This window comes from Chiroxiphia lanceolata, chromosome 17 (assembly GCF_009829145.1).
Source record: "Chiroxiphia lanceolata isolate bChiLan1 chromosome 17, bChiLan1.pri, whole genome shotgun sequence".
In the NCBI taxonomy this organism is placed as follows: domain Eukaryota; kingdom Metazoa; phylum Chordata; class Aves; order Passeriformes; family Pipridae; genus Chiroxiphia; species Chiroxiphia lanceolata.
The window spans coordinates 11,540,780-11,566,272 of record NC_045653.1 but is presented as its reverse complement, the minus strand read 5'-3'; the positions used below and the strand labels follow the sequence as shown (position 1 = coordinate 11,566,272).

Here is a 25,493-nt window from a genome sequence, read left to right as displayed (position 1 = left end):
ACACTTCCAGGGATGGAGAAGGCACAGCTTCTCTGGGCAACCTGTGCCAGGGCCTCCCCACCCTCACAGGGAAGAATTTCTTCCTAATATCCAATCTAATCCTGCCCACTTTTAGTTTAAGGCCATTCCCCCTGTCTTATCACTCCACGCCCCTGTGAAAAGTCCATCTCATGCACTGGAGCCTCTGTGCCCAAGGCATGTAAAGGAGGATCAAATACATTGGTTGTGTCCAAACTGGGTTAAAAATACCCCACCCAAACAGGTGTAAGATAAAAGGTATTGTGAGATGGAGAAGTGTAAGGAAACAATGAAGAAATTAGTTACAGTTTTGCCATCTTTAGACTGTGAAGTGTGTTAAGGGTGAAGGCAGAATTTTTGCATCTAAATGGGGTGGGAACAGGAGTGGATCCACTCTGTCTAGGAAGAATTTCCACAGAACTAAAATGGCAAAAAAGTAGTTATTCAAATTTCTTTCTCTTCTTACACAATGACAGCTGAATTTACTGCTGGTTGTGTTCTGCAGAGTCTGTGTGTTGTGTTCTGCATGACACAAGTTTGTATGCTGGTTTTCTTTTTATCCCCAGATGCTTCCACTTCTAAGACTGACATGCCAGAGAAAATTCAGAGTAAGATTTGCTCGTTTTGCTTTAGCCAGAAAAGTGAACTTGAGCTGCCAAAGACTGAAATATCCAAAGGAACCGGTAAGATGAGAGCACCCACAGACTCTGGAGTCGTGCCCATCTTTCCCCTGGAGTTGGAACCAGAGTGTGGTAGGTGTAGCTGAGGTCTGAGGATGCCATTCTCCAATACTTGGGAATAAAGATAAGTTATAGAAATGAGAATTACGCTGATGGCCTGTGAGATGAGTGGTTTGTGCCTGTATTTGCTCAAGTGCAACGTGGTTTAGCGTGGTTTGCTGAGCAGCATTTGTACTCTGTGCACCTTCCACGTGCTCTCAAAGTGCTTTGTTGTCTTTATCACAGTGGTGCAATAGTTTCCCAGGAATTTACAGAATTTTTTCTCTACAACTTCCTGGTAAAGGAAGGATGTAATCTGAGTTTCTAAGTGGGATCTGAAGCACCGGGAGACTGAGTGACGTCTTGTGAGAGAAATTACGTAACAGGGCCAGGTATTGCAGTGTTAAGGTGGTTGTGGTCCTTGTTTTCTGGACTGCACTGGAGAGGTGGATGCATAAGAATTTCACAGGTGATTACTGGAATTTAGTCATTTCCTCTTTGTTTCTCCCCCTCTCCCCATCCTCCCCTCTGTTCTAGGAAGATTCTACTGCTCTAACTGCAAATCTGAGGATGATGTGCCCTTTAGATGTCCATTATGTGACTTCACTTGCTGCAAAACATGCTGGGAGCAGTTCTTAAAGGTTCTCTTGTTTACTGGTCTGATTTTTCCTGAAACTGCTGGAGAATTTTGTGCTTTTCATGAGAACCGTGTGAACAAGCCTAAAAACAGAATTTTGCTGTTTACAGAAAGAACACCCAAATCCCAATGGAAGATTTATCACCTGTTTCATTATTTTCCATGTTTTACAATGTGATTGGAAGCAGACCTCTGCTTTAAGCTGGGGATTTTACACATTTGCATCTTTCTGAGCTGCCTCCACGTGTTTTCCTGTCTAAAACTACAAAGGCGACAAGCTGTGGAGTCAGCTTGAAAAAAATGTGTCAGTTTTTTCATGTGTTAACCGTTATTTTCCCCATCAAAATCCTACTGTAAAGCACTATCATGAGATGAGGGAAATCAGGAACAGGCTTCCCGGGGAAGTGGTTGACTCACCATCCCTGAGGGGATTCAAGATGTGGCGACGTGGCACCAAAGGACGTGGTTTAATGGTGGCTTTGGCAACGCTGGGTCAGGCATTGGACGTGATGATTTTAAAGGGTCTTTCCCAGGCAAATGATTCCATGAGTCTGTGTTTCTACATTCCCGCTCAAGTGTCTCCTGTGTCATCCTGTCTGTTGGTTTTCCCATCTGAGTAAGTTGGTGGTTGAAATTCTTTGGGCAAGAGGATGTAGCCAGTCCCATGGTGCATGTGTTTGGGAGCATCTTACTCAACATTTGACGTGGCAGCCAGGGGTTAATAATAATCTGGGTTTGGAAGTCTGCTACAAGAGCTGAGGGGTTGCTGAACATTCAGTAGGCCTTGCTGATGAATATTTAATTTTTCCATTTTTGCCAAAGTGTAATGGGGATGAATATCTGACAGGCAGAATCCTCTGCTGCAGAAAGGGCCCCAACAAAGTCACAACAAGAATTTTACTAGTGTTTGTTTATATTCTCTGCTGCTTGAGATTTGAGTTGATTAAGGACAGAATGAGCTCCCTAGGGAGTTATTTTTAGCATTTTAGCATCCCACAGTGTAGTTATGTTGTCTCAGCCCATTAATTTTGACCTTAAAAATATCTGGGGAAAAACTCATTCCTTTTGCCAGTAAGATGGAACTTGTAGTTGTTGTTTCATCAGTTTAAGAATCCACAGGATTAGAACTATTGTATATTGAGCAATTGTACCACCTTCTTCTGTGGTTTTCATCTTGAAATTGGTCATTTTGAGGTCTGGATTTCTTCTTAATCCTCAAGTGAATGGGTGTTTTCATAGCTCATAGATAAATGACAACTTGCTCAGCCCGATTTTTTTTTAATAACTCTTTTATCTGACTGACATTTCTTAGACCAGAGATTAGAGTAATTTGACCTACTAGATTAGATTGTGTTTCAGACTCGGGTACTTGAGAGCATCCAGAGGAGGCAGCCAAGGTGGGAAAGGACTGGAAGGCACCTTCTAGGAGGGATGGCTGAGGACTCTGGGCTTGCCTAGTTTGGAGAAAGGAGGCTGAGGGATGAACTCGTGGATCTCTGCAGCTTCCCAAGGAGGGGACATGGAGAGGGAGGTGCTGAGCTCTTCTCCCTGGGATCAGTGTCAGGATGCATGGGAATGGTTCAAAGCTCTATCAGGGAGATTCAGACTGGATATTAGGAAACATTCTTTACCAAGAGGGTGATCAAACACTGGAAGAAGCTCCCTAGAGAGATGGTCATTTCCCCAGTGCCCTTTATGGTTTAACTTCTGTTGGACCCTGCAGTGGTCAGGCAGTTGGACTAGGGGATCACTGTAGGTCCCTTCCAACTGGAAGTGTTCCTTCTCTTCTATCCAGATATCCAGTGCAAAATCATGTTTGAAGAAACAAGTCATTCCCTGTGGGTCATTTATTATTAATGGATTTCAATCTTTGCCACTTACCTGAGTAATCTTACTTATGACATACCTTTTGGTGATGAGTGCTGTCTGTGTAGAGGAGTCTTAAGTGGCTCATGATGTGATTCAAGTGTCATTTGACTAATGAAAAGTCAAATAAGAGGGTCATAGAATGGTTAATGTTGGAAGAGACCTTTAAGATCAAGTTCAACCACCACCATCACTGTGTTCACCATTGAACCATGTCCTGAGGTGCCACATCCACGTGACTTTTGAACATTGCCAGGGATGGCGACCCCATCACTTCCCTGGGCAGCCTGTTCCAGTGCTTTCCAACCCTTTCCACAGAGAAATTCTCCCTAATATCTAAACCTGTTGTGGATTAGGATATTACTTGGACTGATGCAGAAATGGTTCTCCCAGTGCTGAGTCAGAACTGTTTTCTGCTGGTCATGGAGCTGAGAAGGAAGCACAGCCTCCTGGGAGAGCACAGGATTGCAAACAGGAAGACTATTCTGTGTTTCTCTGAAACCAGTCCCAGAGGAGCCACCTCCTAACACATCCATTCTTTGGGAGGTCAAACAGGCAATCGGCTCCATCCGTGACAGGGATGTGTTTGGGACAGAGTTACCTTTACCAGCAGGAAATGAGCAACCACATCTGAGCTCTGAGCTCTCGTCAGATGGCATTAGGCTTTGTCAGCTCTGACTGGGCTGCATTTAAAACTCCTTTTTGCTTTGCTAACAACTTACTCACTGTTTTTTCAGCTCAAAAGTCCCTTGGTGCGGATTGTCCCCCGAGGAAGTGACTAACAGCCTCATTCACAATGCAGGGTTTGCAAATTGTGATCTTTTCCAATTTGTTGTTGTAGCGAAATACTGGTGGGGAGAGGCAGTGAATGGTTTTGGAAGCTTTTAGAAGCTTTTGGAGGAGCAGTCAGAATTCCCTGCAGCTGCAGGGGTATTAGAGGGATTAGTGCTGGAGCATGTTGGGTGATTCACTGTGCTGGGGAAACCTTGCAGAAACTGGGCCAGGACACGCTGCTTTGGGGTGTAGCTTTTTCTCCAGAGCGCTGTTGCTGCTTTCCAGTGTTTAAATGCATCATTTATTCAAGCAGTTCTTCCAGAGAGAATGAGTTATTCTCATGTAGACTATCTGCAATATAGGCCAATAATACCAGATTTCACAGTTATATTTTACACTTAAAATTGTCTTTGGCAAATCACTGTCTGCTGGGAGGTAAAGTGAGTTTTCCTCTCCCCATCCATTTGTGGTATTTAAATTCATGTTTTTAGAACCAAAATCCTACTGCTAGAGCCTACCTTGCAGACTGCACCCTTTCTTGCAATGACTTCACACTGACAGAGGGCAGGGTTAGATTGGATATTAGGAAGAAATTCTTCCCTGGGGGGAGGCCCTGGCACAGGTTTCCCAGAGAAGCTGTGGCTGCCCCATCCCTGGAAGTGTTCAAAGCCAGGTTGGACAGGGCTTGGAGCAACCTGGGATAGTGGAAGATGTCCTTGCCCGTGGCAGAGGGTTGGAACGAGATGGGCTTTAAGGTCCCTTCCAGCCCAAACCATTCTGTGATTTTAATTATGAACTTGCACACTGCAGGGAAGCTTGTGCAGTGCCACTGATGTAGGTGACCATCATTTTAGCCTCCTGAGGTGGCAGTCTTCTCCCAGAGAATAATTTTTTAAATTTATTTTTTTTTTACTGTCTCCCCTTTGAAGTAAGCAGAGCATTTTAGTTTTACCGGTAATTTGCAAGCTACGAAAAGAGCAGGTGGGATTCACGTGCAGGTCAAATGACTTTAAAATTGAAGATTAGGGAAGAAGCAAACTGAAACCTGAGTGGAGAAATGGTGCCTCACATGCCCTCGTGTCTCCTGCTGAGAAAGGTGTGGGGTGCTATGAAGAAATAAATGTGCTTGGTTCCCCTACAAAGCTCTTGATCATGACCACGTGTGCCACCCATGTTCGGGTATGTCCAGGACACTCTTCATTCCCATCAGCGCAGGAGGAAGCAGGGATTCAGGGAACTCATGAGCCGCTTGAGGGGACTTTACTCAAAAGTACAGCTGTACTTCACAGCAGCTCTTGCAGCTCTGCATTTCCTTGTTCCTGTATTTTAGTTGTGCAGACGTGTCATAGCTGTAAATTAACCTGAGACAACTGCTGGAAAGTTTGGTGCCACTTTGCTGGGAGGCTTTTTTCTCTTCTTTTTGTTACTGGCAAAATAACACAAAATAACTGTGTGGGAACACTGAGGATGCAAATGGCAGATAGGATATCTGGGGGACTGACCCGTGAGTAGTGTGGCTTGTGATTCATGTTGGACAAAATGTGATAGAATGGAATCTATTCATGGAATCCTAGAGTGGTTTGGCTTGGAAGGGACCTAAAAGCTCATCTCGTTCCAACCCTCTGCCATGGACAGGAACACCTTCCACTATCCCACATTGCTCCAAGCCCTGTCCAACCTGGCCTTGAACACCTCCAGGGATGGGGCAGCCACAGCTTCTCTGGGCAACCTGTGCCAGGGCCTCCCCACCCTCACAGGGTAGAATTTCTCTGTAAAGTCTAATCTAACCCTGCCCTCTTTCCGTTTAAAACCACTACCCCTTGTCCCATCACTGTCTGCCCACATAAAAATTCCCTCCATTTATGGTGTATCCTCCATAAGAAATACATTATCCACGTGTTTTGTTCATTGCTTTCTACAGGTGGTGAAGAAGTGCCCAGAGTGCTGCAGTGACGTGAAGTGGAAGCAATTAATCCAGGTTTTCGTATGGTAATAATCCCACCCACAGGAAGGGCAACAAGCCCCCTGTGCCCAGCAGAAGGTGGTGGCTGTGCTCCAGCTCTGCCACTGAGCAGAAGCAGAATGGAGGTTCATGTAAATCCCTTTGATCCTTTCCTCTGGATTACGATGCACCAACACGTATCATTTTCCTACGGAGGGGATCGAGTCTGAAAGGTCTCGCTGCAGGAAACAAAGCAGGACATTATCTTCTGTTGGAACTAGGAAGGTTAACTTTTTACTTGTTTTAACCTGTGAATTCTCTTGTGGCCACTCTTAGGCTGAAATTTTATATCCTTAGGGGCATCTGTCATTTACGTGCCCTTCAAGTAATACCAGACCCTGGGAAAACCCCAGGAACGCTGTTACAGTGAAACTGAGCTGGCTAAGGAGGCCAGACTACCCATCCATACCACACCGGTGTTCCTGGAAGAGGTGATTCACAATCACTGTTTGGTGTTTGGCAGCAGCCACTGTCTCCAATAGCAAAAGATACTGAAAGGATCATTTTTTACAGAAATATTCCAGTGGTGGATGGTAAGCAGAAGCTCCCTCTCATCTGTGCACCCCAGAGCCTTATTCCATCTTCCATTGTGCTGGGATTTTTTTGAAATGTGCTTCTAAGGAACCTTTATTCTCTGCTCAGTGCTGCTGTTTCCATATGTCTGTGTTATCTGATGTTTGTTTTCCAAGAAGAAAAAGGAACTAATCAATCTAAAACTTAAAAATGTATCATGTTAGATGGGTTAAAAAAAATTCCTTAATACTTCCACTCTCTGTGAGTAGTGGGTATAAGTGGTAAACCTGGAAAATTTTATCCATTTTAAATCTAACATAGGTGCTGTAAATAAGATGGTACATAAAACCGTTGTCTTATTTGGGTTTGGTTTTATTAAAAAAAAAAAAAGTTTTAAAGAAATGACCAGATATAAAATTTACTAGGTATTGGGTCTCAATGGTCCTGGTAGGAACATGTAAAAAGGTTAAAATCACCCTGTTGGTGATTTTCACATCAATGGAATTTAGAAAATTTTATCCTAATAAAATTTTATTGTTAATAATTGATAAAACTGAAAACAGAGTTGAATTTTAGCAGAGGTTCTTATTTCCCTGGTTATAGAATTCAAAACTGGTGTCACCAAAGCAACTCCATACCTGAAATGTGCCTAATTTTATTTGTTGGTCAAGGTGTTGAACCTTCTCAAGTTGCGCCGAGTGCTTTTCATCATCCTTAGTTCTCCTTTGCTTTTGTAACAAGTAAAGCAACTCCTGCATTGTTGAAGGGATTTTTTTAAATAAATAAAAGATGCTCCCAGGAGCAGCAGATCAGGCTCATGTTTTGCCTTTTTGGGGTGATCCGGGTTTTCTGACTGGGGCAAAGTCCCTCAGCTGCTCCCAAGCAGGTCCCTGTCACTCCTTTTCAATGCCCATTTTTAATTCTGGATGTGTTCCCCTGGCCAGGATGAGCTGGGGAAAGGGTGAGGCTGGGAGCAGTGAGTGGTGAAATGTCATTTATTGGTGGATAGTTCAGTGCCTGTTTTGCTCTGAAGGTCTCTCCCAGGAAAGCTGCAGCTGACTGCTCGTGCCACTGGAGGGAAACCATAGCACAGCCATGAGCTCTGAGCATCTTCGGGGCAGTGCCACATAGTTTTGGTCAGTTTTGCTGATGGAAATTACCTGCTGTGGGCTCCAAAAATGCTGCCAGATCCAGCAAGACTAAAGGAAGCACTTTAAAAAATGCGTGGGATTGGCTGGGACAAATATTATGACACTTATTTTTTTCCCTTCAACTAAAATATACTTCTAGCTGTGCTTTTTCCTGGAGTTTAGTATGGAGACTGTTCTACCTGGGAGTGCTCCATTGTTAGTGACACAGGGCAGAGAAACAATGCTGTTCCGGTGCTCTGCCGCCCTCCATGGAAACTTATTCCTCATGCTGAGGTGAAACTTCTTTTGTTTTAGTTTGTGGCCATTGCTTCTCATCCTGTCACTGCACACCACTGACAAGAGTCTGGCACCATCCTCTGACACCCACCTTTGAAATATTTATATGCATTAATGAGACCCCCTCCCAGTCTTTTCTTCTCCAGACTGAACAAGCGCAGATCCCACAGTCTCTCCTCACAAGAGATGCTCCAGACCCCAAATCATCTTTTTAGCTTCCACTGGACCCTCTCCAGTAGCTCCTTGCCTTTCTTGTGCTGAGGAGCAAACTTGCTGAGGGTGCATTCTATCCCTTCATCCTGGAAATTCTTTCTCGTGGTCCTTGTCTGTGGCTTATCTGCCCTCACTGAAACTCTCCAGCCAGGTGGGCTCAGAGCTGGGCTTCCTGCTGGGTCCAGTCTAGTGAAGAGGTTCATCAAAAAAAAACATCCCTCAATGGGCTGTGCCTCAGTCTCTGGGGACTGCTGGGAGATTAGTTTACTAATTCCTGAGCTGATACATACTGACAAAGCAAAACCCTGACACTCTTCAGTTCCAGGATTATGTCAAAACAATTTACGAATCATCAGGATTACTTTGGAGAGCTACAGGGGATTAAGATAAACTAGCAGTAAAATTAAAAACCATTTTAGAGTGATGTATGAAACTCAGCCCATCACCTGTTCTGTGTAAAGTGTAAATAAACACAGCCCAGACCCTGCTGTCAGACCAGAGTTCTGACCCTCCTTGGCTCCTGCTGGAGCCTGAGAACTTTCTTTTACCTTGATGGATAGAAACTTAACTTACTGGAAGGAGCTTTGGATTCTTCCTGACCATCAAGGTTTCCTTCTCCTTCTGGGTAGCAGAGAACTGGGTTTGATTTTCTTGGTGAATGGTGTGTTTAGCTCTTGTAGGTTTGATCTTTAAGAGCGTTAAGAATGAAGTCCAGGAGATTCTCCATCCTCAGCCCTGGTGACTGACAGCTGGAGGTGAGAGGCTCCTTCGCCTCTTGCAAAAGGCAAATGCAGGATTGTTAATTCTCTGTACTGATCTGCAAAATCATGTGGCTGCTGGCTCCTGAGGAGAAAACCTCCACATCCTCTCAGGTCCTCACTGTGGTTCCCCCACATTTCCAGAGATTTTGCATTTGGTTTTTGAGCATGTGATCTGGTTTTGACTCTTCACCGATTCCTGTTCAGAGGGAATCTGGTGAGAAAGGGCAGAAGGACAAAGTGCAAGAGTCCTGTGTATTGAAGCAGTGGCAGTGCAGGGTGAGCAGGCAGCAGTACATGCTCTGCCCAGCCCTGTACCTGCAAGGCTGAGTTCAGTTTCCACTGAAATCCTTGAGGTCCAAGACTTATGACAGTGTCACCTGTAAGGGATTTAAGTGCTGACCCCCTCAGCTGCTGGATGTTGTGGTCCCACAAAAGGTACCTGTGAGTGTTCAGTGTTACAGCTGGACACAGCGTCATCCTCGGTGCTCCCGGAAGGACAGAGTTGAAGCTCTGAGCCGGCTTTAGGAATGCAGCGCCTAAGCACTGAGATCGGGGCTGTATGGCAGGGTCAGTGACCTCGGAGGGTGAGGGACTGGGATGGGGTCTCGCTCCAGAGCCCCTGGCAGAGCCGGGGGGATGATCCCCACAGAGCCGGTTCCACTGCCTCCAGCCAGGGCCAGAATCGGCCCCTCTGGGCTGCCTTTGGGGGGCAAACTGTGCCCTGACAGCGAGAGGCAACTGCTGTTACTGGGAAGTTATTTGGCATTTACGGCCGGAGAACGGGGCGCGCTCTCGGGGGAATCTCTCTGCCTTTGCCCTGCCAGAAAACAATTCCACACCGACACCCTGTAAAACCTACAGAGCTCTGAAAAACTGTGCGAATCCCACCTGCCTCCTTCCTCCGCGCAGGCAAACGCGCTTTATCGCCCCGAAAGCTTCACTTTCAGAGGCAAACGCAGAAACGAGAGCGAAAGCGGCGCTCAGGAAGAGGGGGAGCGTCGGGACGGGAAAGCGGAGCCGGTGCCGCCGCAACGGGGGTCCGAGAAGGCTTCGGGAGCCGGTGAGGAGTCACAGGGGGCGGGAGAGGTGGGGGGGCCGGGATGGAGCAGTCGCTTGCGCAAGAGGGGTCTCTCAACACGAGGGAGGGAAGGGGAGGAAAGGGAGACCCTGGCTGCTGCCTCGCCACTTCACCCGCTTCTGCTCCCCCTCTTCTGGGTGGGCTGGGGGTGACTTTCCCCCACCCCAGGCGATTGCGCGTGTCGGGCGCTGCGTGGGTGTGCGGTCAGAGCCTCCCGCCCGCAGCCGCTATAAGGCTCTGCTCCGTCCCTGGGCTGGGAAGAGCTGGCATCTCCCTCGGAGGAAGGGCTGACTCGGAGCAAAGCAGGCGAGGAAACGCAGTCCTTCCCAACAGCCCTTCCCTATATAAGCTCTTCCCAACAGCCCTTTACTATCTGCCCTTCCCATTCTCCCTCTTTCTACCTTATTGCTGGCTGGCTGGCCCCACTGCCGCCGAGAGGAGCTCCAGCCCAGCCAGCACCAGCCCCTGAGAAACCTTCTCTGTCTCCTCAGGTTTCTGATCCCGGCGCTCAGAAGCCCCATGCAGTGATGCCATCCTGCCACATGCCGAGTTTGAGGCATCCATCCAAGGTAAAATGCTGTCTGCTCGTCAGGTTGGGCACATGTGCTTTGAAAAAGGAAAGTGGGGGATAAACAAGCTCTGGGATTTTCCAGTACTATCCTGAGCAACTGGGTTTCCAAAAAAAGTCTTTGAGTTCCTATGGAGCATGCTATGTATTTGCTGGTTTGGAAAACTTCCCTTCTGCTTCTTGATCTGCCAGGGTCTCTCTTATGTCAGACAGGGGGAACTGACTGGGATGATAGAGGGGAATGTACTGGACCTGCTTTGAGTTCTGAAAGAGGGAAACGGGGTAATGAAGGCATCACAAATGGATTTGGGAAGGATGCTCTGTCACCTGGGATGGCAAGGGAAGGCAATGGGGAGGCACAGGGGGCAGCAGCTCCTCCCCGGTACCACCGATGCTTTACCCCTGGACAGCATAGGGAGGGAGGATGATTTCTTGTACCTACAACAATAACAAGTTCTGTAACAGCAGCAGCCGCGTTTGCTGCTCCCGCCTCTGCCAGAGGACGAGCTCAGGGCTCTTTGCGCTGTCTTTGCTGCAGTGGATGTTTCCCCCCCTCCTCCTGTTCCTGGCTGAACTCGGTTGCAAAGCCCAACCCACGTACCCATGGAAGGACCCGGTGACGAGCGAGAGGATCACGTGCGATCAGTGCCCGCCGGGGACATTCGTGTCACGACACTGCAGCAGGGACAGCCCGACCCTGTGCGAGCCCTGCCCGGAGCTGCACTACACGCAGTACTGGAACTACCTGGAGAAGTGCCGGTACTGCAACGTGATCTGCGGCGAGAAGCAGGTGGAGGTGCAGCAGTGCGATGCCACACACAACCGCGTCTGTCAGTGCCAGGAGGGATACTACTCGGACATGGAGCTCTGCATCAGGCACTCCGAGTGCCCGCCGGGCTCCGGCGTGGAGAAACCAGGTAAATACCCAAACAGGCAGTGCTGTGCGTGCTCACAAGGCTCTTGTCACATCCCAAAATCCCCGCTAAAGCTAAAAATCAAGGAGAAATACAGCAGCCAATGCTTGCTCATAGCCTGACCTACTCCCTTTTAGCTCACTATCACACTACCATCCTCGCTGGCAGGTGAAACTGCTCCTAATTTTTTTTTCCAAGGAGGAATTTGATTGGGTTTTCCCCCAGCTTTAACTTTGAAAGCCTGTGAAATCCCCAGCACCACACTTGGGTGGGACATGCCAATCCCAGTTGCCTCCCTCACCTGCTGCAACAGGCAGAGCCAGGCTGTGACTTGCCCATCCCTGGAGCAGCTGCTGGCCCTGTGTGGCTCTGGACAGGTGAGAAGGTCCAAGTTGCTCTTGCTCCTCCAAGAGTTCCTTTCTTTCTGCATCAGGTAGCCCAGGAGCTGAGAAGGCTGATTGTCTGGACTGAAAAAGGTGGCTGATGATGCAAGGGCAGGGCTGGTGGATGTGTGTAGCCCTGGGGCTGGGTTTTGTGGGTTTTTACTGAGCAATTAGGAGAACAATTTGTGTTGAAAATACACAGTGGATACATGGCCAGGTTCCAAACCCATAAAATCAGCCTTGTTTCGATTCATGAGTCTGACACTCCATCTTCTTGTGTGATGTAACTTCTGAGAGATTTTAGGGGGTTTATTTTCCCATTGTTTCCCCAGTACACATTTCTCTGCTCCCTTAGTTGCTCTATGTGTATGTGTGCAAACTTTCTGAAAATATAAGCTGCCTAGAAGTGGCTTTCCCTCTTTCTCCTTTTTCTTGCTCCCCTGAACCACCAAGGACCAGGGTCTGCCTGGAAACCACAGCTGGGTACAAACAAACCAGCGTGGGCAGCACCAGCAAACCCAGCAGTATTTTCCTTAATGCTTTGAAGTGTGGAGGCTTTTGAAGAGCAGAGGATTTTGAAGTCCTTCCATCCACGGCATTGAAGAGCTCCAGGCTCACCTGCCAGAGGAGAAATACCTGTTGTCTTCAGCTGATACTGAAGGCTGAGGTTTGGGGTTTAATTTTCTGTAGGACATGACAAAATGCAATAATACAGTGAAAGGGGAAGTAGGTCTCCAAGCAATACAGGGAAGCTCTTTGAAATTAAATGTGACATTTGTCCGGAGGGTTGGCTGTAGGACTGAGGAGCCGTGTGAGCAAGCTGAGGATTTGAGGAGAAGCCATTTTTTTGTTGTTATTATAATTTATTTTTTACAAATGGCTTCTTGTGTGGGGAGGACTGCACCCCAGCCCAGCCCAGACAGATGAACCCCACAGCAAGGACCCCAGGGCTGTCAGTGATGGTGTTGATGGGGATGATGTGGACTGGGGGCTTTGATTCCTCTGGGGGACATCAGCTTCTTTGGGATTTCCTGTTTACAAGGAGTGGCTCTGGTGTTGGGGTTATAGCTGGGCTGGCTGGGACTTAGAATCATAGAGTGGTTTGGATTGGGAGGGACCTGAAAGATCAGACTTCTCTTGGGAAAGCCAAAGCAACAGCCTAAAGTGGGGTGTGACAAGGTAGAAATTGTGTTTGCAATTAGATCCGTGAAAAGAAGGTGAAAGGAGTGTGAGATCTGCTGTATCAGGGCTCCTAGGGAACGTGCAAGATGCCTGGTGCAATCCTGGTTGCGTGGCACTGTCCCTGTGACACCACGGGCAGGGCTGGCCCGGAGCCGGGGTGGGAAGTGACGATGTGCTTTCATCTCCTCAGTGACTTTTACTTTCACTTGGCTGGGAGCCTCTGGCTCCACTGGGAACAAAAGGGCTGGTTTGGCAGCTCACCCACTGGCCCAGCTGCAGCTCCTACCTGGGAGGTGGCCCTTTTCATAGCAGATGAGGTGTCCTCTTGTGTCAGGGTGCTGGTGACGATTTACTGGCACGGGCTGGGAGAAGGCTGGGGAAAGCGTTGCTGTTTGCCCCACACAGGAACATGCAGTGCCCAGGGAAGTTACAGGCAGTGATCATTTCCAAAACATCACCCTCACGCTCCAGTGGTGTCTGGCATCAGCTCCTGCCTCTGCTCCCAGCTTGCCACCTGACAGGCCCCTTGTCTTTCCGTGCACAGGTACCCCCTTTGAGGACACCAAGTGCCACGAGTGTCCCCCCGGCTTCTTCTCCTCCAACTCCAGCACTGATCCTTGCCAGCCACACCAGGACTGTGAGCAGCAGGGGAAGGTGACCAACGTTCAGGGCAACCAGTTCCATGACACCCTCTGCACCTCCTGCAGACTGGGGAAAGGCAACACCACGCAGGGACCAGGTGAGCCGCAGATCTGTGGGCACAGGGGGTGCCAGGACCACGATGCTGCTGGGGCAAGAGCAAACTTTCTGGTGACTTTCTCCTACTTAGATGCAAAATGAAGTGAAATGGTTTGTAAAAGTATGTAATTAATAATAATTACAGGTAGAATACAGTCTGTCTGTCTGCCTGCCTTCCTCCCCCTCCAGTGTCAGTCCCATAGTGCAAAGACAGGTTGCTGGGCTTAAGCAATGGCCACCACTCAGTGAGAACAAAGAACTGGCAGTAAAATCCTGCTGGATCTTACCACGAACAACTGGGAATGCTAGGACAGGAGGACAGTTTTGGCAGCCTTTTGACTGTAGCTGATAACTGATATCTGATGGCCATGCAAACAGCCAAGGTGAGAAGGGCTGAGGGATCCAGCATGGCTCCTGGCATGGATCCTGTGCTCCCTTTTCCCAGGCTTCAGCCTGTTTTCCGGAAGCTTTTATTGCAGCATGGCCTGGTCTCGTGCAGGTTGAATGTAGCAGAGTCCAAGGTTAATCAGAGCTGAGCATAGGGTGGATTTTGACCTATCAGCTGAAAAAGTAGAGACGTGGTGCCAACTGTGTCACTGCGATGGTACAGATGAGCCTCAGTGGAGGTGGAAGGTCAGGCAGGAGCAGCCAGTGGGCACAGATCAGAGAATCCCAGAACTCTGGGTTGGAGGAGACCTCAAGGACCATCTGGTCCAACCTTTCTTGGCAAAAGAACAGGTGCAGGGCAGAGCAGAGGGCTGGCTCAGGGGTGATCTATGACAGCGGTGATCTGGGCTGTTTTCCCCAGCAGCTCTCGCCTTTCCATCCTCTCCTGGCACCACCAACCCAGGCATTTCTCCTTACCAATCCTGAATCACACCATGAGTTCCCTGCCAGGAGCACGATCCCTCTGCAGAGAGATGAAAAGCTCTGTCATCAGCAGGACATGGTCCTGGGAGTGGGGGGTGGTCAGGTGGGGGCAGCATCATCAGCACGTGCATCAGGAAACAGCCCCGCAGCCAGACTGGCCCCTTGCGGCTATTTATAGAGGAGAGGAGGCCCTGGCAATGGGAGTTGAAGGGTATTTTTAGCTCTGTTTTGTCATGATTTTGCTCAGGAGGCACACTGGGACCTGCTCATCATCAGCCTGAGCAGTGGAGCCCAATCCATCCCACTATAACCAGTGAAACCATTCCCAGTTTGCAACAGCACGAAACTGAGTTAATCTCTCTCTCCTTGATTGAGTAATCCTTTGGCCTTGGTCTCTTGAAAATTCTTTGTTTTCATTCCTTTTGCTGGATGCCCTCCAGGAGCTTCCACAAACTGGGGCCGGATCTGTCTCAGTGCCCTGATTTGGGCTGTGCTTGGGGCTTGTCCTGTCACGAGATGTACAAATCTGCATGGGAGAACAGAAACTTGCAGGAAAAATAATGTGTAAACACTTATTGCAATTACTCCAGATTTTTCTGAACTTTCCCTCTTCCTCTACTCCCTGACGGGGAGGAGCCTGGAACAGGTATAGTTAATTTTTTTCAGAATTACAGGAACTTTTACACATTGTTGTCCAACTGCCACACGTAGCATGGGTCACTGATGGGAAGTTCAACCCTCCACTAGAACAGGTTGCTCCGAGCCCCATCCAAGCTGGCCTTGAACACTTCCAGGGATGGGGCATCCACCACCTCCCGGGGCAGACATCCCACAGAGAGGCTTGGCAGGGCTGTGTCCTGCTCTCCAGTGTCCCAGGCTCACTTCCCTCTAACCTCCAGCTATTTTCCCCCCACCAGCTGTAGAGGACGACGACTGTGAACAAGCCATGATAGACTTTGTGGTGTATCAGAACATCCCCGTCAAGAAGCTGAAGCGTCTCCAGCAGATCCTGGAGCGCTCACCAAGGAAGCAGCAACCATGGACCAGGGCAGCCATCCAGGAGAAATTCCGGACTTTCCTCACTCACAAGAAAGAGGAGCACTACGAGGTCATCAAGAAGCTGCTGGATGCGCTGCGCCTTGTCAAGCTCCACTCCATCGAGGAGGAGGTCCGCAAGCGCTTCCTGCTGCTCTGAGAGCACGAACTGGACTTTTTGGGTGCTTTTTGGTTTGGTTTTTTCCTTCTGTGGCTTCATTAATTTATTCATCTTTCCAAGCATAACTTGAAAAGCAGTATGAGAGATGAGTGACGGGTTGGAGTGACACCGTGCCGTGGCAGCGGTGGGATGGGATGGGATGGGATGTGTGAACAGCAGTGTCCCTACACTGGCACAGCTCCTGGGACCTCTCCAGGTGTTGGCCACAGATTTTCCAGCCCTTGACAAGGCTCAATATTTTATCAGAAGAGAAACCTGCACCCAGGGTCATTATTTCTGTGAATAACCCAGTCCTCTTTAGAGAAAACTGTCTGGCTTTGTTTTAAACTGTGTAAGTTTGGTTTCGTTGGAGGGTTTAGTTATGTAACGGTATTTCCTACAGAGGATTCACTTGCATTTGTTTGTCGCGCTTTAGTTTGAGAAGGCAGTTGCTGCTGAGGCACAGGGTGGGGGTAGATGTCCCAAAATCAGTGGTACATCCAGCTTGAAATGTATTTCTTAACTACCTATTTTTATACCTTTTGTGAAAGTTGTTTTCTAAAGAAAGAAACCAAAGTTATTTTATTATACAATTCTCTGTCACCAGAGTCCTTTCCTAGTCTCATTTGGAGGTGATGTTGGGAGTCCCAGACTGTCATATCTGATCCTGCTTACCCTTGCCTGCTTTTTGCACCTACTTCTCAGCATGCTGGCACCCCTGCTCATGGCATGGGGTTGGAACAAGATGAACTTTAAGGTCCCTTCCAGCCCAAACCATTCTGTGATTTGGTGATCACACAATACCAGCCACCCCACAGCCCACCAGTTCCAGCCCCTGTGAGCCATGGTAAGGCCATGTGCCAGTGGGATGCAGTCTGTCTGCGCTGGCCAGGGTGAAGCTCAGGTCTCTTGGCTCAACCCAACCATGTCCCCTCTGAGCCCCAGATTTGTTCCCAGACCCAACCAGATACTGCAGCAAGTGAAGAGTTGCTCAGTCAGCCAAGGACCAGGCTTGGGGCACTTGTGCTGACTGCAGAAGGGTTTTTTAAGCGGATGTTGCTTAGGAAAGTCAACAAGAGTGACCCCCTCGGGCATTTTCCAGCCTGTAACAATGATGACGGCAGAGCTACGTTTGCCTTGAATGAGTTGGACTTTTTATAGCTCTTTTTTAACTAAGCAGTTGCCAGGAATAGTTTGTGGTTCGAAAGAGGAATATTTTCCCCCAACTTGGAGCTATTTAAAGCTCTCTGAAGCATGTGCTATGTGGAAGTGCCCCCACACTCAGTTTTCTCTGAGGCAGAGTGCAAGGCAGGACACCCAGAGCTGATGGATTGAAGGCAGGAGCAGCCAGAGCCTCCAGCATTGGCTGCAGCTCCTTGAAGGATTCCCATCCTGCTGCATTGCAGTTAGTCCTGACTCAGCACAAAGGATTCGGTGTCCTTAGTCTGACATGGAGCAAGAATGGAGGGTTGTAAGTGCAGAAACCACCTCCTGTTCTTCATCCACACCACTGTGGCTTCTTCAAATATGTGGAAGTTGAGGAGGAGGGAAAATGGGAATGTTGTTGGCAAGAAGCTGATAATCATTATCTTAGATCCTGGTTTAGTTGGGTGACTTTTGAAGAGAAAGAGGTGCCTTCTCTGTGCATTTTTTTGTGATAGAAGACCTCAGTGCTGAGATGGAAGTGCCTATAGGGCCTGGTGGCTGAGCTCAGGGTCCTGGGACACTTTGTGTGGTCCTTGGAGCTTGCTGCCCTTCTCACCAGCAAGGCAAAAGCTGGGGTGTGGGCTGAAGGCTTCCAGCAGCTACACAGGCAGCCAGCTCTGGTCCCTGAACTCCTGGATGAGCTGTGGTTGTTCTGGCAATGCCTCATGACTGGGGGCTCCGTGGGGGTCTGGATCTGACCAGGCGCTGGCAGAGGTGGAAGCAGAGTGGCCATGGAGAAGAGCCCAGGAAATGTTTTTTTCTGCTGAATGTTGGTGCAGAGGAAGGAAGTTTTAGGTCTTTTTTATTATTTTGGGGGTTTTACCAACCATCGTGAGTGCTCTGTCCCACCTGGACACCAGTCTGCACAGACCCTTTGCCCCTTCAGATAGAGCAGATGCAGCAGATGCTTTGACAAGCTTGCTCTCACCCAGAGGTTTGCCAAAGTTCGTGGCCCACAGCTGTGACTCCAAGGGGTTAAACACCCCATGTAGGTGTGGAAGGGAGGGAGTATCTCAGGAAGATACTCCCCATCTTCCTGAGAAGTGATGCCTTGCTGAGCCTCGTGGCCCTCCCAGCACGAACTGTGGGCCCACCATGTCTGACCCCTCCTTGGAGGGGGATGATGAATGTCTGGCACCCATGTGCTGTGCCAGGTTGCAGTGGGAACCACAGACCTCAGCTTGCCAGGGCAGGAGAGGGTGATTAATTAACTGGGCATGGCCCAGATCGTGTCAAAGAGCTCTGCACTCCCAGGTTGCCCCTGCTGCCCTCAGCCAATGCAGCACTGAGGGGCTGGGGAGGGGGTGATGCCCTGGGCCAGCAGCAGCTCCCTGGCTTGTTGCCACCAGTGTGACTTGCTCTGCCAGGGTGTCTCCTGATGCTGAGGTGGTTTGGAGCCTCTCCCCAGGTCTCTCCCTGACCTAAGTCCCCTCATTGCTGAGTTAGTTGGAATTTCTGCTCCAGGAAGTTTTCTCACAGACAGGATGACTGGGAAGGTTCTGGTAAATACTGACCGTTTTAACAGCGGCCAAACACCCCGGCACGTGAGTCCTGCTCAGCCTCCAGGAAAAAGGCTTTGCTGGAAAAGCCAGGATGAGCACTGCATGGTGCCAGCCCCAGGTCCCCCCACGTCTGCTCCCACCACCTGATACCCGGACCAAGGCAAGCACTCCCAAACCACCCTCGAGCTGATCATGAGATATTTCACCTTTTCAGCTAATTGAAGTTAAGAGGATGAAAATCCCTTTTGGTTTCCACTGAAGTTTCCAAAGCCTGGAGAGAGAAGAGGAAGGGTCAGCATCGTGAGCTGTTTCCCTGATGGTTTAAATGACTCTTTACTCATAAGCTGTGGCTGAGGACAGCACATGGTAACATCTAAAAGTGGATGCAGCGCTCTCCCGGGATGACTCAGATATTCAGTGCACAGAAGATAATTCTCCAAATGCTTACAAGCACTACATAGAAAGCCCAAGCCCATGCTGCTCTCCACAGTCAGGCTGTTAAATGCTTAAAACGGGATAAACTCCCACAAAATTATTTAGTTGGTTTAAAGTGCTGAAGTGGGTTAGGTCGGTGCCGTGGGCTCCTCGGCCACCTCTCACCACAACCAGGTGTGGTAGTGACTCAGGTTGGTGGTGATGCCTCCTGGTGATCAGCAGGAGCTGACGTGCTCCTGGCCTGCTCGTCGCAGGAGCCGCCGGGACACGTTCCTCTTTTGTGGGAGGAGAGCGCCGCAAGTGCTGGTCCAGCTCCAAGGGCTTGGAACAGGTTTAGGTGAATGATTAATGTGAGTGGAAGGAGTCAGCGGGAGTTTCTCTGGTGAGGTCACGCCTTGACCTCGCAAGCAGGTAGAGCCAGGATTGCTGGAGGAAAGCAAGGGCGGGGGTTTTCTGAGGTGTGCAGAGGGATGCAGAGGGGATGGAACCAATGCAAGCACATAATCCCGCTTGTCGAAGCAGCCTGCGGCCCTCTCGGCTGCCACCTTTTTACAAGATGAGTAAATTCATTCTCCTGCCTGCAGATTTCCCCTTGTCCCCACTCTCCTGTGTCACTCAGCAGTGACAGTGGGCTGAGCCCCCCCAACACTGTGGGACAGTACTCAGGGAGTGCTGGTACACACCAAACTTGTTTAAATTCTCCCATCACTATTCCAGAGGCGCTGATTTTATCGTGTTTGGAAGCACACTTCTAACCTTCTGACTGTAGCATTTTCCCTTCCAGCTGTAATCCCCTGACCCTGCTGAGACTTGTCCCTCACTGCTGCTTCTGCAGTGACCAAATGATGGGATCGAACTCCCCCGTGCCACTCCTGGAGGGGGACAGTGCCAGCTGTGTTGGAGAAGCAGAGGTGATCCTGAGAAAGTCCATCCTGTCCTAGAGCAGGAGCAGGGATGGCTGAGGTGTGCAGGGCAGCCCAACCTGTGGGACACAGAACGTGGACGTTGGGAGCTGCTCTTCTCCCACTGGGTCTCACTTCAGTCCCTGCCCTCATTTCTTCCCCTTCTGCATTTATAACTTCTGTTCCCTTCTGTGTTCAAGGAGTGCCCAGAGAGTGGGGAGTCTCCAAGAGAGAGCAAGAGGAGGCACAGCAGGTGACTGGGTCCCAGCTGGGTCTGGGTGGACACAGGGAAACCAAGAGGTGAGGGAGCCCCGTGACAAGTCAGTGACCAGGTGAGGACATGGACCAGGTGCTCTTGGGCTGAGTGTGGCTCATACCACCGATCTGCATTCAGCCAGGGCTGGGTGGAACTCTGCCCCCTGAGCATTTCTCCTCCTATCTCTTTTAATGAAATGTGAATTTTTGCCTCAGGTTAACCAAAACAAGAATCTGACTGATAAATTAATGAAACTGTGAAGACCTCAATGAAAAACTCTGCAAGTATCACCAAAGGGTTTCCACCTCAGAGCTGTGTCTGGCCTCGGGGTGCAGCAGGGGGTGGGAGGTCACCCCTCCTCTCACTGCCTGCATTGATCCCCAAAGGGCCCTTCCTTCCCCCTGTAAAATGGCAGGGAGTTGGAACTAGATGGTCTTCTATGATCTTCTATGAAATGGTGTTGGGAGGTCTTTGGAGTAATCATGTTTCAAAAAAAGCAAATTATTGCTGTCTGCTGCTGAGTAAGGCAAGAACAAATAACAGTACCTTTCATCGCCATCACCCTGAGTAGATTCAATTACTCGAGAATATTTAGTACTCAGCAGACTTGTTCAGACATTCCTGTATCACTGAGTCAACAATTTTAAAAGGTAGCTAAAGAAATACTAACATGAAATTGACTTTTTTAAACAAAACTTTAGATCTGTTTTCTTGTGGCAGTTACAGAGCACAACAGTGTAGTTTTCACTCATTCCCAGTGTTTGCTTCCAAACAAGTGTTGGGAGTCCAGTTGTCCTTCGCAGGACAGCTTAGTTTTGCACTGAGAGGCTTAAAATATCACTTACAGGGATTCATCCAGCAAAGAGTCATGTCTGATGCACATTTCTTCTATTTAGATACATATTCTAAACAGAGGGGCAGCACCAATCTCTGCTTTCTGGTGAGCACTGACAGACAGGGAATGGCTGGAGCTGTGTCAGGGAAGGTTTAGGTTGGATATTAGGAAAAGGACCCAAAGGGTGGTTGGGCACTGAACAGGCTCCCCAGCCTCCTCTGATCACAGCCCCAGGGCTGCCAGAGTTCAGCAGCCATTTGGACAATGTTCTCAGGTACATGCTGGGATTGTGGGGTGTCCTGTGCGGGGCCAGGAGTTGGACTCGATGATCCTTGTGGTTCCCTTCCAACTCGGGATATTCTCTGATTCTATTTGATCAGACACATTTTGGTTCCCCTGACCTGGCTCCCAAGGTACTCAGACTGTAATGCTCAGGTTCTGGGCACTGTCCGCCCTTAGCTTGAATAAAATCAGAACATATTAGTAAACCTTCTGATGCCCTTTAACTTACAGGAGTTCTCTGGGTAACACAGTCATGGCCACAGCTACAATATCTGTACACAACACCCTTGCTGCTTAGAACAACAAGCCCTTGATGTGTTATTGTCTGAGTCAAGAGGAGACTTCCCTGAGCAACTGTTTGCTTGACCTTGAAAACAAAGGCTTTTTCCAATTACACAATGTCTAGGGAGGGAGGACAGAAAACCTGCTGTATCTAAGTGACTAAGCAGTATTGGGGATTCCAGACCTCACAGTGCCATGAGGATGTGGGGAGAACTGTGGTCCCCATTGTGGTATCTTGTCATTGCTCACCCAGGAAGAGCACTGAGCACTCAGTGCATCAGGATCCTGTGCTCTCCCACGTGCTCTGAACACAGAGGAGCTCCAGAAGTGTGGTGGCTTAGCTGTGACATGGGAGTGGAGCCAGGAGACTTGATCATTTTCCTATGGAAACACATGGAATGATGACTTCCCAGCTATTGCTGTGAAGACATGAGCTCAGCAAGGATGTGCACTGGGTGGTCAGTGCTGCTGAGTCTCAGGCATATGGGCTTCAGGGTGTTTTTGACTGGGAAGCATAAGGGACCAGATAAAGGTCTGGAGAGTCCAGATTGGCATCAGAGACTTGCTCCATTCAGCCTCAGTCAGATCACACAGATTCCCTGCTGCTGGTTTTCATTTCTGTCTCTCTCTGCTTCCTTCTGTGATACTGGAGCTTGGGAGGTGATGTATTGGACTTGGTCTTCCCGTAAGTTAAGACTAGAATTCTTTAGCTGGGAAATTTGGGGGGTAATAACAGGACTGTACATTCCCCATTCCATGACTCTGAATCTGAAAGGACAAATTAGCTCTGACAAGATCAACCCCAAGTTCTTCTTTTGCTCAGTTTCATGTGTTGTTTGCTCTCACGTCAGGGAGGAACAACCTTGCCTGTGATTCAGCACCTCTTGTTTACAGAGATCCCCTTTGATACACCAGGTGCACTCACGAGACAGTTACTAGTCTTTCACAGCCTGTGGTATGAGCTGTCCCATGATCCTGCCTCTTCTCGTGGCATGGAGATGAGCTGTCAAAATTTCCACCACCCTGAGGACGTGGGTGCAGACCTGGGAGATCTTAATCCTCGCTGTGTGGGATCAGTTGGTTTTGGTTCAGCTGTTGTCCTTCTCCAGGAAGCCACAGCTGCCTTCACCCTACTGCTGTCCTGTCCAGGGCAAAGCTCCCCTGCCACAGCATGGTGGCTGATACTGGGGTTATGACATGTAACCACAAATATTTCATGTAGAAACAAGTCTTGTTTGTGTCAGAGGAGCAAAATCTTTCAACAGGGCAGGACACTCCTCCATATCCCCCAGGTCCTCTTGTTCCCCTGGCAGAAGAACCCATCTGAAGGGCTTTGGTCACAAAACCCAGCAAAAGCTCAGCATGGAGTAGGACTTGGTGATCTTTGTGGATTCCTTCCAACTCAAGATATTTTATGATTCTACAAAATGACCCTACATTCCTTTGCCTGTTACTGTTACGGGAGGTGCTGTTCATAATATACCAGCTTCTGGGAACAACAAATTCGTTATTCCTCCTTACGAATGCCTTGTGGAACCCTTTTACTCTTTGTGGGAGCATAACTCAGAAAAAAAAAAAAAAATTCTGAAGGAAATCTCCAATGAGACAGTATCAGGTTCTTTGACTTCTGAGAACTGGCAGTGGAGTTCCTGGCTATGACCTGAACTGGAACACAACAGAAACAACTCCAGAGGTTTCTGTTTCAGGAAAGCACTTAAAGATACACTTAATTTCACACTGAATTTAGTTTTACCCTCAGAGCAGTTTTTTTGCTATGTACTGAATACAGATGGCTTAAGGCTGCACTGGGTCAGAGACTTGGATTAGTTTCTCCAAATGTTTAGCATGAAATGCATTCAGCTGAAGGATGTACACTTCAAAGGATGGAGAACCATATAATCACAGAATCCCAGGTTGGAAGGCACCTCCTGGATCACCTGGTCCAAACTTTCTTGGCAAAAGCACAGCCTAGACAAGATGGCCCGAACACAGAAAGAAGTTACTACTCATGAGTTAGTAGTGTTAGTAAAGTACTGGTCCAGCAAGGATTTTGTCTCAAGGCAAGTACACCAGGTAACATGTGGGAAAGGTGAGACTGTGCAAGGACATCCTCAAAAAAGCACGTGAACAATGTGGTATTCAAGAGGACACTGATGACAACATGGAAATTTTGAAACTCATTTGCCATCAGCAGCTGTAAGTAAAGAGTGCAACCGAGAAGGAATGAGGAGATTCCTGCCTCCAGAAAGTGATTGTACGTGTTTAAAAACAAATGTCAGGCAGAATTCCAGCACAGTGTAAACTACCAATGTTTCTCCTCTCCTTGTTTCCACTTAACAAGCACCTAGGTTATGGAAAAACTTTAGCTAATTTTTTCCCTAGTAATGTTGCGTATTGTGCTGTCCATGTTTTCTGTGCCAGATCTCTGTCATTTTCCATGAAGTCTGATTCTTTACAGTACCAACTTGTTGCTTTACCAGGAATTTTAAGCATCACTCCCTTCTGAGGTAATGGTTGTCAGGAGTGAAGGTTTGTGATCAGATGTAAGTTGTACAGACGAAGTTGTACAAGAGCAGACACTACTGACAGCTGGGACTAAAGCCTGTTGAAGGGGGTTTGGGAATAAAAAAGGGCAAAGTGCATGTAAAGAAACTAATGGAAAGCCCCCAGGAGTTTTCACAAAAGCTGGTTCTACCAGAGGAGCAGAAAAACAACTCTTAAGGGATTTCAGAAGCACAAGGAACAAAACCCAAGGGCAATGCTACAGGAAACGATCAAAGTCCAGAAAAAAAATAACTGTGTTATCCACCAGGAATGTTTTACATGGGATTTCCAATGGGTGTAAAATTCCATTGTGAAAAAGCACCTGCTCTAGTTTCTCTGACATCATTGGTCCTGATAAGAGCTCAGCAGAGGGCGATGGCTCTTCCCACCTCCCCATTGCCTCTTATCTCCCTGGAGAGAGATTTCAGACACATTTGAATAGAAATCTGTACCCGAAGGGAATTTTGAGAGGGCACCTGACCTAGAAACCGTCTGCATGGCGGGGTCAGTTCACTCTGTCTTTCTTGATTGTCTGAATTGCTTTTGGGAAACCTACAAATACTCAGGAGTTTGAAAACAACCCCAAGGTTGAAGGCAACTCAGCTTGTGGTGCTGCTTTGGGTAAAAGGTGAAGACCAGCGGCAGAGCTGCATGCAGAGCCCTGACGTTTCATGTCCTCCACGTGTTGATACCACTGGCTGTGGCTGCCAGGAATTACCATCCCCATTAATCAGATTTTTTTAATTTGAAGGGATAACTGCCAAGAGCAATGACAGTACCACTCATTACCTTCCTTAGCAGACCTCTCTAGAAGTTCTCTCTTTGAATTAATACCACTTGCCAGCAGGGACATCCCAGGATACTGTCCCAAAATACAGTGAAATGCCTATATCAATTCAGAATCCTTTGAATACTTTAATGCAGTTTTTTAGCTGAGCAATGCTGCAACTTTACATTTTCCAAATGTGCACTGGTATCTCAGTGAATCACGAGCACTTCTGGAAATCATGACTAACCCAACAGGCTCATGCTCAGCTGAGGAGACTCGCTCGAGATTGTGATCTTTATGTGTAACAGCAGATCCCTTCCCTAAACAAACTGATGGATGTGCTGGATGTGTCAGCAGTACAGAATTAGGATCTTAATGAAGAAAAGACTAAAAATAGCTCAATTAGGAACAAAGCCACCCTGCAGCACTGCATATTAGGTCCACTTCTCTATGATGGGCTGATTTAAGTTCGGCAGAGTAGGAAGGATGGCCAGGGTACAGTCCCCAAACAGCCTCTGTTTGCTTCACCTTCACTAGATGTTACTGGTCAGAGCCTGGGCTAGGATGTTGGACTTAACATGAAGCTGTGTCTGACTTGTCCTGGTATTTTTCCCCTGGTTCT

The 25,493-nt window shown here is 48.4% G+C and overlaps 2 protein-coding genes across 11 annotated transcripts in view; both read left to right on the top strand.

Annotated features, from left to right (window-relative positions):
* RTEL1 (regulator of telomere elongation helicase 1) overlaps nucleotides 1–7,340 on the top strand; it is a 45,486-nt gene extending 38,146 nt beyond the window's left edge. For 5 of the 7 annotated variants that reach the window (XM_032705104.1, XM_032705107.1, XM_032705106.1 and 2 more), the window contains exons 34-36: nucleotides 585–770; nucleotides 1,275–1,378; nucleotides 5,936–7,329. In XM_032705104.1, the coding sequence (XP_032560995.1) occupies nucleotides 585–770; nucleotides 1,275–1,378; nucleotides 5,936–6,007 (362 nt within the window). In that variant the 3' untranslated portion in view covers nucleotides 6,008–7,329. Of the gene's footprint in view, nucleotides 1–584; nucleotides 771–1,274; nucleotides 1,379–5,935 lie in introns of all 7 variants that reach the window. The other 2 variants (XM_032705109.1, XM_032705108.1) reach the window with 2 other exon arrangements.
* A 1,870-nt stretch (nucleotides 7,341–9,210) lies between these two features.
* TNFRSF6B (TNF receptor superfamily member 6b) lies at nucleotides 9,211–16,206 on the top strand. Of its 4 annotated transcripts, XM_032704938.1 has the most exons (6): nucleotides 9,211–9,365; nucleotides 9,840–9,967; nucleotides 10,500–10,577; nucleotides 11,115–11,493; nucleotides 13,600–13,794; nucleotides 15,581–16,206. In XM_032704938.1, exons 3-6 carry the CDS (start codon nucleotides 10,536–10,538, stop codon nucleotides 15,856–15,858), a joined length of 894 nt encoding a protein of 297 aa, XP_032560829.1. In that variant the 5' UTR covers nucleotides 9,211–9,365; nucleotides 9,840–9,967; nucleotides 10,500–10,535; the 3' UTR covers nucleotides 15,859–16,206. The 4 variants fall into 4 exon arrangements, with proteins under 4 accessions (XP_032560829.1, XP_032560828.1, XP_032560830.1 ...); XM_032704937.1 differs by lacking the exon at nucleotides 9,840–9,967; XM_032704939.1 differs by lacking the exons at nucleotides 9,211–9,365; nucleotides 9,840–9,967 and adding an exon at nucleotides 9,998–10,016.
* The last annotated feature ends 9,287 nt before the right edge of the window (nucleotides 16,207–25,493 follow it).